At 42.2% G+C, this 16,983-nt stretch overlaps 1 protein-coding gene across 1 annotated transcript in view; it reads left to right on the forward strand.

Annotated features, from left to right (window-relative positions):
- Positions 1 to 16,983, forward strand: part of OBSCN (obscurin, cytoskeletal calmodulin and titin-interacting RhoGEF) — a 636,219-nt gene that overhangs the window by 283,229 nt on the left and 336,007 nt on the right. Inside the window, exons 69-70 of the mRNA XM_073561015.1 lie at positions 1,170 to 1,291; positions 9,370 to 9,567. Coding sequence (XP_073417116.1) covers positions 1,170 to 1,291; positions 9,370 to 9,567 — 320 coding nt within the window. The remainder of the gene's footprint in view (positions 1 to 1,169; positions 1,292 to 9,369; positions 9,568 to 16,983) is intronic.

The following is a 16,983-nucleotide window of genomic DNA, read 5'->3' on the forward strand; positions in this document are numbered from 1 at the left end:
GCTTCTCCAGTACAGGAATCACCAGAGCATGTGAAGGAGGCCTAATTATTATTTTTATTATTTATTTATATAGCACCATTAATTCCATGGTGCTGTACATGAGAAGAGGGGTTACATACAAAGTTATAGATATCGTTAACAGGAAACAAATTTACGATGACAGACTGGTACAGAGGCGGCAGCTCAGGTGGTGATGAGGCGGCAGAATGGTTATTGCAGGCTGTAAGCTTTCCTGAAAAGATGGGTTTTCAGGTTCCGTTTGAAGGATCCGAGGGTGGTGGATAATCGGACGTGTTGTGGCATGGAATTCCAGAGGATACGGGATATTCGGGAGAAATCTTGGAGGCGGTTGTGTGAGGAACGAATAAGTGTGGAGGAGAGTGGGAGGTCTTGGGAGGATCGGAGAGTACGTGAGGGAAGATATTGGGAGATTAGTTCAGAGATATAGGGAAGGGACAGATTGTGGATGGCTTTGTAGGTCAGTGTTAGTAGTTTGAACTGGATTCGTTGGGGAATTGGGAGCCAATGGGGGGATTCGCAGAGGGGAGAGATAGGGGACTAGCGAGGAGAGAGGTGGATTAGTCGAGCAGCAGAGTTGAGGACAGACTGGAGTGGTGCAAGAGAGTTAGCAGGGAGGCCACAGAGGAGAGTGTTGCAGTAGTCAAGGCGGGAGATGATGAGGGCATGTACAAGAGTTTTAGTAGATTGAGGGCTGAGGAAGGGACGGATTCTGGACATATTTTTGAGTTGGAGGTGACAGGAGGTGGCAAGAAATGGAGTCTGTCCTGCTGAGAGGAGATTAGTGTGTAGATCGACATCTAGTGATTCTGCCAATCAGATCATTGCTACAGGATAAAATTACATCATGTCTTATCCTCCAGTCACCACCAGAGTTGCCCTCACTATTATGCTGTTACATTGTGTCATCCTCCAGTCACCTCCAGAGCTGCAGTCACTATTCTGCTGTTCCATCATGTCTTATCCTGCAGTCACTTCCAGAGCTGTCAATACTATTATCCGATTACATTGTGTCTTATCCTCCAGTCACCTCCAGAGCTGTAGTCACTATTATCCTATTACATCATATCTTATCCACCAGTCACCTCCAGAGCTGTGCTCTCTCTCAGCACATTGAGTTGGCAGTTACGCTTTGCCTCTTCCCTTTGCAGGGAGCAGGAGAGCCTGGAATCGGCCTCAGAGCTTGAACAGCTGCCACAGATCCTGGAGGAGCTCCGCGATGTTCTGGTGGCCCCTGGGACCCCTATCGCAAGATTCCAGATCAAAGTGAAAGGTAACACGGCCAACACTTCCTCTGTGACACAGAGATGTTTCCAGGACTCTGTATCTGCAGAGATCAGCGACAACCGAGGATTTACCTGTTATGTCAGTTTTTCTTTCTTCCTTACTCCACATCTTCTCGCTCCTACCTTAATTGTAACTGAACAACATTCCTGCCTGGAAAGAGTGATATGGTGTGTAGGCCGTCATGTGGATGTAATGATGAGTGATACGATGTGTGGGCCGTCATGTGGAAGTAATGATGAGAGATACGATGTGTGGGCCGTCATGTGGATGTAATGATGAGAGATACGATGTGTGGGCCGTCATGTGGATGTAATGATGAGTGATACGATGTATGGGCCGTCATGTGGATGTAATGATGAGAGATACGATGTGTGGGCCGTCATGTGGATGTAATGATGAGTGATACGATGTGTGGGCCGTCATGTGGATGTAATGATGAGAGATACGATGTGTGGGCCGTCATGTGGATGTAATGATGAGTGATACGATGTGTGGGCCGTCATGTGGATGTAATGATGAGTGATACGATGTATGGGCCGTCATGTGGATGTAATGATGAGAGATACGATGTGTGGGCCGTCATGTGGATGTAATGATGAGAGATACGATGTGTGGGCCGTCATGTGGAAGTAATGATGAGAGATACGATGTGTGGGCCGTCATGTGGATGTAATGATGAGAGATACGATGTGTGGGCCGTCATGTGGATGTAATGATGAGTGATACGATGTGTGGGCCGTCATGTGGAAGTAATGATGAGAGATACGATGTGTGGGCCGTCATGTGGATGTAATGATGAGTGATACGATGTGTGGGCCGTCATGTGGATGTAATGATGAGTGATACGATGTGTAGGCCGTCATGTGGATGTAATGATGAGCGATACGATGTGTTGGCCGTCATGTGGATGTAATGATGAGCGATACGATGTGTGGGCCGTCATGTGGATGTAATGATGAGAGATACGATGTGTGGGCCGTCATGTGGATGTAATGATGAGAGATACGATGTGTGGGCCGTCATGTGGATGTAATGATGAGAGATACGATGTGTGGGCCGTCATGTGGATGTAATGATGAGAGATACGATGTGTGGGCCGTCATGTGGATGTAATGATGAGAGATACGATGTGTGGGCCGTCATGTGGATGTAATGATGAGAGATACGATGTGTGGGCCGTCATGTGGATGTAATGATGAGTGATACGATGTATGGGCCGTCATGTGGATGTAATGATGAGAGATACGATGTGTGGGCCGTCATGTGGATGTAATGATGAGTGATACGATGTGTGGGCCGTCATGTGGATGTAATGATGAGAGATACGATGTGTGGGCCGTCATGTGGATGTAATGATGAGTGATACGATGTGTGGGCCGTCATGTGGATGTAATGATGAGTGATACGATGTATGGGCCGTCATGTGGATGTAATGATGAGAGATACGATGTGTGGGCCGTCATGTGGATGTAATGATGAGTGATACGATGTATGGGCCGTCATGTGGATGTAATGATGAGAGATACGATGTGTGGGCCGTCATGTGGATGTAATGATGAGTGATACGATGTGTGGGCCGTCATGTGGATGTAATGATGAGAGATACGATGTGTGGGCCGTCATGTGGATGTAATGATGAGTGATACGATGTGTGGGCCGTCATGTGGATGTAATGATGAGAGATACGATGTGTGGGCCGTCATGTGGATGTAATGATGAGAGATACGATGTGTGGGCCGTCATGTGGATGTAATGATGAGAGATACGATGTGTGGGCCGTCATGTGGATGTAATGATGAGAGATACGATGTGTGGGCCGTCATGTGGATGTAATGATGAGCGATACGATGTGTGGGCCGTCATGTGGATGTAATGATGAGTGATACGATGTATGGGCCGTCATGTGGATGTAATGATGAGAGATACGATGTGTGGGCCGTCATGTGGATGTAATGATGAGTGATACGATGTGTGGGCCGTCATGTGGATGTAATGATGAGAGATACGATGTGTGGGCCGTCATGTGGATGTAATGATGAGTGATACGATGTGTGGGCCGTCATGTGGATGTAATGATGAGTGATACGATGTATGGGCCGTCATGTGGATGTAATGATGAGAGATACGATGTGTGGGCCGTCATGTGGATGTAATGATGAGTGATACGATGTGTGGGCCGTCATGTGGATGTAATGATGAGCGATACGATGTGTAGGCCGTCATGTGGATGTAATGATGAGCGATACGATGTGTTGGCCGTCATGTGGATGTAATGATGAGCGATACGATGTGTGGGCCGTCATGTGGATGTAATGATGAGAGATACGATGTGTGGGCCGTCATGTGGATGTAATGATGAGAGATACGATGTGTGGGCCGTCATGTGGATGTAATGATGAGAGATACGATGTGTGGGCCGTCATGTGGATGTAATGATGAGAGATACGATGTGTGGGCCGTCATGTGGATGTAATGATGAGAGATACGATGTGTGGGCCGTCATGTGGATGTAATGATGAGTGATACGATGTGTAGGCCGTCATGTGGATGTAATGATGAGTGATACGATGTGTAGGCCGTCATGTGGATGTAATGATGAGAGATATGATGTGTGGGCCGTCATGTGGATGTAATGATGAGAGATACGATGTGTGGGCCGTCATGTGGATGTAATGATGAGAGATACGATGTGTGGGCCGTCATGTGGATGTAATGATGAGTGATACGATGTGTGGGCCGTCATGTGGATGTAATGATGAGAGATATGATGTGTGGGCCGTCATGTGGATGTAATGATGAGAGATACGATGTGGATGTAATGATGAGAGATACGATGTGTTGGCCGTCATGTGGATGTAATGATGAGCGATACGATGTGTGGGCCGTCATGTGGATGTAATGATGAGAGATACGATGTGTAGGCCGTCATGTGGATGTAATGATGAGAGATACGATGTGTGGGCCGTCATGTGGATGTAATGATGAGTGATACGATGTGTGGGCCGTCATGTGGATGTAATGATGAGAGATACGATTTGTGGGCCATCATGTGGATGTAATGATGAGTGATACGATGTGTGGGCCGTCATGTGGATGTAATGATGAGAGATATGATGTGTGGGCCGTCATGTGGATGTAATGATGAGAGATACGATGTGGATGTAATGATGAGAGATACGATGTGTTGGCCGTCATGTGGATGTAATGATGAGCGATACGATGTGTGGGCCGTCATGTGGATGTAATGATGAGAGATACGATGTGTAGGCCGTCATGTGGATGTAATGATGAGAGATACGATGTGTGGGCCGTCATGTGGATGTAATGATGAGTGATACGATGTGGATGTAATGATGAGAGATACGATGTGGATGTAATGATGAGAGATACGATGTGTTGGCCGTCATGTGGATGTAATGATGAGCGATACGATGTGTGGGCCGTCATGTGGATGTAATGATGAGAGATACGATGTGTAGGCCGTCATGTGGATGTAATGATGAGAGATACGATGTGTTGGCCGTCATGTGGATGTAATGATGAGCGATACGATGTGTGGGCCGTCATGTGGATGTAATGATGAGTGATACGATGTGGATGTAATGATGAGAGATACGATGTGTTGGCCGTCATGTGGATGTATGATGAGCGATACGATGTGTGGGCCATCATGTGGATGTAATGATGAGTGATATGATGTGTGGGCCGTCATGTGGATGTAATGATGAGTGATACGATGTGTGGGCCGTCATGTGGATGTAATGATGAGAGATACGATGTATGGGCCGTCATGTGGATGTAATGATGAGAGATACGATGTGTAGGCCGTCATGTGGATGTAATGATGAGTGATACGATGTATGGGCCGTCATGTGGATGTAATGATGAGTGATACGATGTGTGGGCCGTCATGTGGATGTAATGATGAGTGATACGATGTATGGGCCGTCATGTGGATGTAATGATGAGAGATACGATGTGTGGGCCGTCATGTGGATGTAATGATGAGTGATACGATGTATGGGCCGTCATGTGGATGTAATGATGAGAGATACGATGTGTGGGCCGTCATGTGGATGTAATGATGAGTGATACGATGTGTGGGCCGTCATGTGGATGTAATGATGAGAGATACGATGTGTGGGCCGTCATGTGGATGTAATGATGAGTGATACGATGTGTGGGCCGTCATGTGGATGTAATGATGAGTGATACGATGTATGGGCCGTCATGTGGATGTAATGATGAGAGATACGATGTGTGGGCCGTCATGTGGATGTAATGATGAGAGATACGATGTGTGGGCCGTCATGTGGATGTAATGATGAGAGATACGATGTGTGGGCCGTCATGTGGATGTAATGATGAGAGATACGATGTGTGGGCCGTCATGTGGATGTAATGATGAGAGATACGATGTGTGGGCCGTCATGTGGATGTAATGATGAGCGATACGATGTGTGGGCCGTCATGTGGATGTAATGATGAGTGATACGATGTATGGGCCGTCATGTGGATGTAATGATGAGAGATACGATGTGTGGGCCGTCATGTGGATGTAATGATGAGAGATACGATGTGTGGGCCGTCATGTGGAAGTAATGATGAGAGATACGATGTGTGGGCCGTCATGTGGATGTAATGATGAGAGATACGATGTGTGGGCCGTCATGTGGATGTAATGATGAGTGATACGATGTGTGGGCCGTCATGTGGAAGTAATGATGAGAGATACGATGTGTGGGCCGTCATGTGGATGTAATGATGAGTGATACGATGTGTGGGCCGTCATGTGGATGTAATGATGAGTGATACGATGTGTAGGCCGTCATGTGGATGTAATGATGAGCGATACGATGTGTTGGCCGTCATGTGGATGTAATGATGAGCGATACGATGTGTTGGCCGTCATGTGGATGTAATGATGAGCGATACGATGTGTGGGCAGTCATGTGGATGTAATGATGAGAGATACGATGTGTGGGCCGACATGTGGATGTAATGATGAGAGATACGATGTGTGGGCCGTCATGTGGATGTAATGATGAGAGATACGATGTGTGGGCCGTCATGTGGATGTAATGATGAGAGATACGATGTGTGGGCCGTCATGTGGATGTAATGATGAGAGATACGATGTGTGGGCCGTCATGTGGATGTAATGATGAGAGATACGATGTGTGGGCCGTCATGTGGATGTAATGATGAGAGATACGATGTGTGGGCCGTCATGTGGATGTAATGATGAGTGATACGATGTGTAGGCCATCATGTGGATGTAATGATGAGTGATACGATGTGTAGGCCGTCATGTGGATGTAATGATGAGAGATACGATGTGTGGGCCGTCATGTGGATGTAATGATGAGAGATACGATGTGTGGGCCGTCATGTGGATGTAATGATGAGAGATACGATGTGTGGGCCGTCATGTGGATGTAATGATGAGTGATACGATGTGTGGGCCGTCATGTGGATGTAATGATGAGAGATATGATGTGTGGGCCGTCATGTGGATGTAATGATGAGAGATACGATGTGGATGTAATGATGAGAGATACGATGTGTTGGCCGTCATGTGGATGTAATGATGAGCGATACGATGTGTGGGCCGTCATGTGGATGTAATGATGAGAGATACGATGTGTAGGCCGTCATGTGGATGTAATGATGAGAGATACGATGTGTGGGCCGTCATGTGGATGTAATGATGAGTGATACGATGTGTGGGCCGTCATGTGGATGTAATGATGAGAGATACGATTTGTGGGCCATCATGTGGATGTAATGATGAGTGATACGATGTGTGGGCCGTCATGTGGATGTAATGATGAGAGATATGATGTGTGGGCCGTCATGTGGATGTAATGATGAGAGATACGATGTGGATGTAATGATGAGAGATACGATGTGTTGGCCGTCATGTGGATGTAATGATGAGCGATACGATGTGTGGGCCGTCATGTGGATGTAATGATGAGAGATACGATGTGTAGGCCGTCATGTGGATGTAATGATGAGAGATACGATGTGTGGGCCGTCATGTGGATGTAATGATGAGTGATACGATGTGGATGTAATGATGAGAGATACGATGTGGATGTAATGATGAGAGATACGATGTGTTGGCCGTCATGTGGATGTAATGATGAGCGATACGATGTGTGGGCCGTCATGTGGATGTAATGATGAGAGATACGATGTGTAGGCCGTCATGTGGATGTAATGATGAGAGATACGATGTGTTGGCCGTCATGTGGATGTAATGATGAGCGATACGATGTGTGGGCCGTCATGTGGATGTAATGATGAGTGATACGATGTGGATGTAATGATGAGAGATACGATGTGTTGGCCGTCATGTGGATGTATGATGAGCGATACGATGTGTGGGCCGTCATGTGGATGTAATGATGAGAGATATGATGTGTAGGCCGTCATGTGGATGTAATGATGAGAGATACGATGTGTGGGCCATCATGTGGATGTAATGATGAGTGATACGATGTGTGGGCCGTCATGTGGATGTAATGATGAGTGTTACGATGTGTGGGCCATCATGTGGATGTAATGATGAGTGATACGATGTGTGGGCCGTCATGTGGATGTAATGATGAGTGATACGATGTGTGGGCCGTCATGTGGATGTAATGATGAGTGATACGATGTGTGGGCCGTCATGTGGATGTAATGATGAGAGATACGATGTATGGGCCGTCATGTGGATGTAATGATGAGAGATACGATGTGTGGGCCGTCATGTGGATGTAATGATGAGAGATACGATGTGTGGGCCGTCATGTGGATGTAATGATGAGTGATACGATGTGTGGGCGTCATGTGGATGTAATGATGAGTGATACGATGTGTGGGCCGTCATGTGGATGTAATGATGAGAGATACGATGTGTGGGCCGTCATGTGGATGTAATGATGAGCGATACGATGTGTGGGCCGTCATGTGGATGTAATGATGAGAGATACGATGTGTAGGCCGTCATGTGGATGTAATGATGAGTGATACGATGTATGGGCCGTCATGTGGATGTAATGATGAGTGATACGATGTGTGGGCCGTCATGTGGATGTAATGATGAGAGATACGATGTGTAGGCCGTCATGTGGATGTAATGATGAGTGATACGATGTATGGGCCGTCATGTGGATGTAATGATGAGCGATATGATGTGTGGGCCGTCATGTGGATGTAATGATGAGAGATACGATGTGTGGGCCGTCATGTGGATGTAATGAGTGATACGATGTGTAGGCCGTCATGTGGATGTAATGATGAGCGATACGATGTGTAGGCCGTCATGTGGATGTAATGATGAGAGATACGATGTGTGGGCCGTCATGTGGATGTAATGATGAGAGATACGATGTGTGGGCCGTCATGTGGATGTAATGATGAGAGATACGATGTATGGGCCGTCATGTGGATGTAATGATGAGCGATACGATGTATGGGCCGTCATGTGGATGTAATGATGAGAGATACGATGTGTAGGCCGTCATGTGGATGTAATGATGAGAGATACGATGTGTGGGCCGTCATGTGGATGTAATGATGAGAGATACGATGTGTGGGCCGTCATGTGGATGTAATGATGAGTGATACGATGTGTAGGCCGTCATGTGGATGTAATGATGAGCGATACGATGTGTAGGCCGTCATGTGGATGTAATGATGAGCGATACGATGTGTAGGCCGTCATGTGGATGTAATGATGAGCGATACGATGTGTAGGCCGTCATGTGGATGTAATGATGAGCGATACGATGTGTGGGCCGTCATGTGGATGTAATGATGAGTGATACGATGTGTGGGCCGTCATGTGGATGTAATGATGAGTGATACGATGTATGGGCCGTCATGTGGATGTAATGATGAGCGATACGATGTGTGGGCCGTCATGTGGATGTAATGATGAGAGATACGATGTGTAGGCCGTCATGTGGATGTAATGATGAGTGATACGATGTATGGGCCGTCATGTGATTGAAATGAGTGATGCGATGTGTGGGCCGTCATGTGGATGTAATGATGTCGATGTCTCTGCAGGCCTTCCTCGCCCGCGAGTGTACTGGTTTAAGGACGGGCAGCCACTTCACTCCTCAGAGAGGATCCTGGTGAACAATAAGAGGAAGGTGCGCTCGCTGGAGATCCTTAATGTGACACGGGAAGACGCCGGCGAATACTCCACATACATCAGTAACGCCTCGGGATCCGCGTACTCTTCCGCCCAGCTGATTGTAAAGGGTGCGACTGAGAAATCATCACAAACAATACGTGTCTGCTCTGTGGGAGCGGGTCCCTAGTGGTAGATGGATTAGTATTGTCTGGCGGTTATACAAGGATGGATTAGTTATGTCTGGCTGTTATACAGGGATTTCTTAGTAATGTCTGGCTGTTATACGGGGATGGAGTAGTAATGTCTGGCGGTTATGCAGGGTTGGATTAGTACTGTCTGCCGGTTATATGGTGATGGATTAATAATGTCTGGCGGTTATAGGAGGATGGATTAGTAATTTCTGGCAGTTTCTACGGGGATGGATTAGTAATGTATGGAGGTTATATGGAGATATATTAGTAATGTCTGGCTGTTATAAGGTGTTGTATTAGTAATGTATGGCGGTTATATGGGGATGCAGTAGTAATGTGTGGCAGTTTTACGGGGATAGATTAGCATTGTATGGAGGTTATACGAGCATGGATTAGTATTGTATGGCTGTTATACGGGGATGAATTTCAAATGTCTGACGGTTATTTGGGGATGGATTAGTAATGTCTGGCAGTTATATGGGGATGGATTAGTGATGTATGGCGGTTATTTAGGGATATATTAGTAATGAATGGAAGTTATACGAAGATGAATTAGTAATGTATGGGCGTTATACGCGGATGAATTATAAATGTCTGACGGTTATTTGGGGATAGATTAATAATGTATGGGCGTTATATGGTGATAGATTAGTATTGTATGGAGGTTATACGAGCATGAATTAGTAATGTATTCTGGTTATATGGGGATACATAAGTAATGTATTCTGGTTATACGGGGATGGATTAGTAATGTATTCTGGTTATACAGTGAAAGATTAGTAATGTATTCTGGTTATACGGGGATAGATTAGTAATGTATTCTGGTTATACAGTGATAGATTAGTAATGTATTCTGGTTATACGGGGATAGATTAGTAATGTATTCTGGTTATACAGTGAAAGATTAGTAATATATTCTGGTTATACGGGGATAGATTAGTAATGTATTCTGGTTATATGGGGATAGATTAGTAATGTATTCTGGTTATATGGGGATGGATTAGTAATGTATTCTGGTTATACGGGGATGGATTAGTAATGTATTCTGGTTATATGGGGATAGATTAGTAATGTATTCTGGTTATACGGGGATAGATTAGTAATGTATTCTGGTTATACGGGAATAGATTAGTAATGTATTCTGGTTATACGGGGATGGATTAGTAATGTATTCTGGTTATACGGGGATAGATTAGTAATGTATTCTGGTTATACGGGGATAGATTAGTAATGTATTCTGGTTATACGGGAATAGATAAGTAATGTATTCAGGTTATACGGGGATGGATTAGTAATGTGTTCTGGTTATACGGTGATAGATTAGTAATGTATTCTGGTTATACGGGGATAGATTAGTAATGTATTCTGGTTATACAGTGAAAGATTAGTAATGTATTCTGGTTATACAGTGAAAGATTAGTAATGTATTCTGGTTATACGGGGATAGATTAGTAATGTATTCTGGTTATACGGGGATAGATTAGTAATGTATTCTGGTTATACGGGGATGGATTAGTAATGTATTCTGGTTCTACGGGGATGGATTAGTAATGTATTCTGGTTCTACGGGGATAGATTAGTAATGTATTCTGGTTATACGGGAATAGATTAGTAATGTATTCTGGTTATACGGGGATGGATTAGTAATGTAGTCTGGTTATACGGGGATAGATAAGTAATGTATTCTGGTTATACGGGGATAGATTAGTAATGTATTCTGGTTATACGGTGATAGATTAGTAATGTATTCTGGTTATACAGTGATAGATTAGTAATGTATTCTGGTTATACAGTGATAGATTAGTAATGTATTCTGGTTATACGGGGATAGATAAGTAATGTATTCTGGTTATATGGGGATAGATTAGTAATGCATTCTGGTTATACGGGGATAGATTAGTAATGTATTCTGGTTATACGGGGATAGATTAGTAATGTATTCTGGTTATACGGGCATAGATTAGTAATGTATTCTGGTTATACGGGGATAGATTAGTAATGTATTCTGGTTATACACTGATAGATTAGTAATGTATTCTGGTTATACGGGGATGGATTAGTAATGTATTCTGGTTATACGGGAATAGATTAGTAATGTATTCTGGTTTTACAGGGATGGATTAGTAATGTATTCTGGTTATACGGGGATAGATTAGTAATGTATTCTGGTTATACCGGGATAGAATACTAATGTATTCTGGTTATACGGGGATGGATTAGTAATGTAGTCTGGTTATACGGGGATGGATTAGTAATGTATTCTGGTTATATGGGGATGGATTAGTAATGTAGTCTGGTTATACGGGGATAGATTAGTAATGTATTCTGGTTATACGGGGATAGATTAGTAATGTATTCTGGTTATACGGGGATGGATTAGTAATGTAGTGTGGTTATACGGGGATGGATTAGTGATGTATTCTGGTTATACGGGGATAGATTAGTAATGTATTCTGGTTATACGGGGATAGATTAGAAATGTATTCTGGTTATACGGGGATAGATTAGTAATGTGTGGCGATTATACGGGGATAGATTAGTAATGTATTCTGGTTATACGGAGATGGATTAGTAATATAGTCTGGTTATACTGGGATGGATTAGTAATGTATTCTGGTTATACGTGGATAGATTAGTAATGTATTCTGGTTATACGAGGATAGATTAGTAATGTATTCTGGTTATACGGGGATGGATTAGTAATGTATTCTGGTTATACGGGTATGGATTAGTAATGTGTGGCGATTATACGGGGATAGATTAGTAATGTATTCTGGTTATACGGGGATAGATTAGTAATGTGTGGCGATTGTACCGGGATAGATTAGTAATGTATTCTGGTTATACGGGGATAGATTAGTAATGTATTCTGGTTATACAGGGATAGATTAGTAATGTATTCTGGTTATACGGGGATGGATTAGTAATGTATTCTGGTTATACAGGGATAGATTAGTAATGTAGTCTGGTTATGCGGGGATAGATTAGTAATGTATTCTGGTTATATGGGGATAGATTAGTAATGTGTGGCGATTATACGAGGATGGATTAGTAATGTAGTCTGGTTATACGGGGATAGATTAGTAATGTATTCTGGTTATACTGGGATAGATTAGTAATGTATTCTTGTTATACGGGGATAGATTAGTGATGTATTCTGGTTATACGGGGAAGGATTAGTAATGTAGTCTGGTTATACGGGGATAGATTAGTAATGTATTCTGGTTATACGGGGATGGATTAGTAATGTATTCTGGTTACACGGGGATGGATTAGTAATGTAGTCTGGTTATACGGGGATGGATTAGTAATGTATTCTGTTTATACGGGGGATAGATTAGTAATGTATTCTGGTTATACGGGGATGGATTAGTAATGTATTCTGGTTATACGGGGATAGATTAGTAATGTATTCTGGTTATACGGGGATAGATTAGTAAAGTATTCTGGTTATACGGGGATAGATTAGTAATGTATTCTGGTTATACGGGGAAGGATTAGTAATGTAGTCTGGTTATACGGGGATAGATTAGTAATGTATTCTGGTTATACGGGGATAGATTAGTAATGTGTGGCGATTATACGGGGATGGATTAGTAATGTAGTCTGGTTATACGGGGATAGATTAGTAATGTATTCTGGTTATACGGGGATAGATTAGCAATGTATTCTGGTTATACGGGGATAGATTAGTAATGTATTCTGGTTATACGGGGATAGATTAGTAATGTATTCTGGTTATACGGGGATGGATTAGTAATGTATTCTGGTTATACGGGGATAGATTAGTAATGTGTGGCGATTATACGGGGATGGATTAGTAATGTATTCTGGTTATACGGGAATAGATTAGTAATGTATTCTGGTTTTACAGGGATGGATTAGTAATGTATTCTGGTTATACGGGGATAGATTAGTAATGTATTCTGTTTATACCGGGATAGATTACTAATGTATTCTGGTTATACGGGGATGGATTAGTAATGTAGTCTGGTTATACGGGGATGGATTAGTAATGTATTCTGTTTATATGGGGATGGATTAGTAATGTAGTCTGGTTATACGGGGATAGATTAGTAATGTATTCTGGTTATACGGGGATAGATTAGTAATGTATTCTGTTTATACGGGGATGGATTAGTAATGTAGTGTGGTTATACGGGGATGGATTAGTGATGTATTCTGGTTATACGGGGATAGATTAGTAATGTATTCTGGTTATACAGGGATAGATTAGTAATGTATTCTGGTTATACGGGGATAGATTAGTAATGTGTGGCTATTATACGGGGATAGATTAGTAATGTATTCTGGTTATACGGAGATGGATTAGTAATATAGTCTGGTTATACGGGGATGGATTAGTAATATATTCTGGTTATACGGGGATGGATTAGTAATGTATTCTGGTTATACGGGGATGGATTAGTAATGTATTCTGGTTATACGGGGATAGATTAGTAATGTATTCTGGTTATACGGGGATAGATTAGTAATGTATTCTGGTTATACGGGGATGGATTAGTAATGTATTCTGGTTATACGGGTATGGATTAGTAATGTGTGGCGATTATACGGGGATAGATTAGTAATGTATTCTGGTTATACGGGGATAGATGAGTAATGTGTGGCGATTGTACCGGGATAGATTAGTAATGTATTCTGGTTATACGGGGATAGATTAGTAATGTATTCTGGTTATACAGGGATAGATTAGTAATGTATTCTGGTTATACAGGGATAGATTAGTAATGTAGTCTGGTTATGCGGGGATAGATTAGTAATGTATTCTGGTTATATGGGGATAGATTAGTAATGTGTGGCGATTATACGAGGATGGATTAGTAATGTAGTCTGGTTATACGGGGATAGATTAGTAATGTATTCTGGTTATACTGGGATAGATTAGTAATGTATTCTTGTTATACGGGGATAGATTAGTGATGTATTCTGGTTATACGGGGAAGGATTAGTAATGTAGTCTGGTTATACGGGGATAGATTAGTAATGTATTCTGGTTATACGGGGATAGATTAGTAATGTTTTCTGGTTATACGGGGATGGATTAGTAATGTATTCTGGTTATACGGGTATGGATTAGTAATGTGTGGCGATTATACGGGGATAGATTAGTAATGTATTCTGGTTATACGGGGATAGATTAGTAATGTGTGGCGATTGTACCGGGATAGATTAGTAATGTATTCTGGATATACGGGGATAGATTAGTAATGTATTCTGGTTATACAGGGATAGATTAGTAATGTATTCTGGTTATACGGGGATGGATTAGTAATGTATTCTGGTTATACAGGGATAGATTAGTAATGTAGTCTGGTTATGCGGGGATAGATTAGTAATGTATTCTGGTTATATGGGGATAGATTAGTAATGTGTGGCGATTATACGAGGATGGATTAGTAATGTAGTCTGGTTATACGGGGATAGATTAGTAATGTATTCTGGTTATACTGGGATAGATTAGTAATGTATTCTTGTTATACGGGGATAGATTAGTGATGTATTCTGGTTATACGGGGAAGGATTAGTAATGTAGTCTGGTTATACGGGGATAGATTAGTAATGTATTCTGGTTATACGGGGATGGATTAGTAATGTATTCTGGTTACACGGTGATGGATTAGTAATGTAGTCTGGTTATACGGGGATGGATTAGTAATGTATTCTGGTTATACGGTGATAGATTAGTAATGTATTCTGGTTATACGGGGATGGATTAGTAATGTATTCTGGTTATACGGGGATAGATTAGTAATGTATTCTGGTTATACGGGGATGGATTAGTAATGTATTCTGGTTATGTGGAGATAGATTAGTAATGTGTGTCGATTATACGATGATGGATTAGTAATGTAGTCTGGTTATACGGGGATAGATTAGTAATGTATTCTGGTTATACTGGGATAGATTAGTAATGTATTCTGGTTATACGGGGATAGATTAGTAATGTATTCTGGTTATACGGGGAAGGATTAGTAATGTATTCTGGTTATACGGGGATAGATTAGTAATGTATTCTGGTTATACGGGGATAGATTAGTAATGTGTGGCGATTATACGGGGATGGATTAGTAATGTAGTCTGGTTATACGGGGATAGATTAGTAATGTATTCTGGTTATACGGGGATAGATTAGCAATGTATTCTGGTTATACGGGGATAGATTAGCAATGTATTCTGGTTATACGGGGATAGATTAGTAATGTATTCTGGTTATACGGGGATAGATTAGTAATGTATTCTGGTTATACGGGGATGGATTAGTAATGTATTCTGGTTATACGGGGATAGATTAGTAATGTATTCTGGTTATACGGGGATGGATTAGTAATGTATTCTGGTTATACGGGGATAGATTAGTAATGTGTGGCGATTATACGGGGATGGATTAGTAATGTAGTCTGGTTATACGGGGATAGATTAGTAATGTATTCTGGTTATACGGGGATAGATTAGCAATGTATTCTGGTTAACGGGGATAGATTAGTAATGTATTCTGGTTATACGGGGATAGATTAGTAATGTATTCTGGTTATACGGGGATGGATTAGTAATGTATTCTGGTTATACGTGGATGGATTAGTAATGTATTCTGGTTATACGGGGATAGATTAGTAATGTGTGGCGATTATACGGGGATGGATTAGTAATGTAGTCTGGTTATACGGGGATGGATTAGTAATGTATTCTGGTTATACGGGGATAGATTAGTAATGTATTCTGGTTATACGGGGATGGATTAGTAATGTATTCTGGTTATACGGGGATGAATTAGTAATGTATTCTGGTTATACGGGGATAGATTAGTAATGTGTGGCGATTTTACGGGGATGGATTAGTAATGTATTCTGGTTATACGAGGATGGATTAGTAATGTAGTCTGGTTATACAGGGATAGATTAGTAATGTATTCTGGTTATACGGGGATGGATTAGTAATGTAGTCTGGTTATACGGGGATGGATTAGTAATGTATTCTGGTTATACGGGGATAGATTAGTAATGTGTGACGATTATACGGGGATGGATTAGTAATGTGTTCTGGTTATACGGGGATAGATTAGTAATATATTGTGGTTATACGGGGATGGATTAGTAATGTAGTCTGGTTATACGGGGATGGATTAGTAATGTATTCTGGTTATACGGGGATAGATTATTAATGTGTGGCGATTATACGGTGATAGATTAGTAATGTATTCTGGTTTTACGGGGATAGATTAATAATGTAGTCTGGTTATACGGGGATAGATTAGTAATGTGTGGTGATTATACGGTGATAGATTAGTAATGTATTCTGGTTATACGGGGATAGATTAGTAATGCATTCTGG

The sequence above is a fragment of the Dendrobates tinctorius genome, unplaced genomic scaffold, assembly GCF_039654945.1.
Source record: "Dendrobates tinctorius isolate UK_male_01 unplaced genomic scaffold, ASM3965494v1 ptg000311l, whole genome shotgun sequence".
NCBI lineage: Eukaryota > Metazoa > Chordata > Amphibia > Anura > Dendrobatidae > Dendrobates > Dendrobates tinctorius.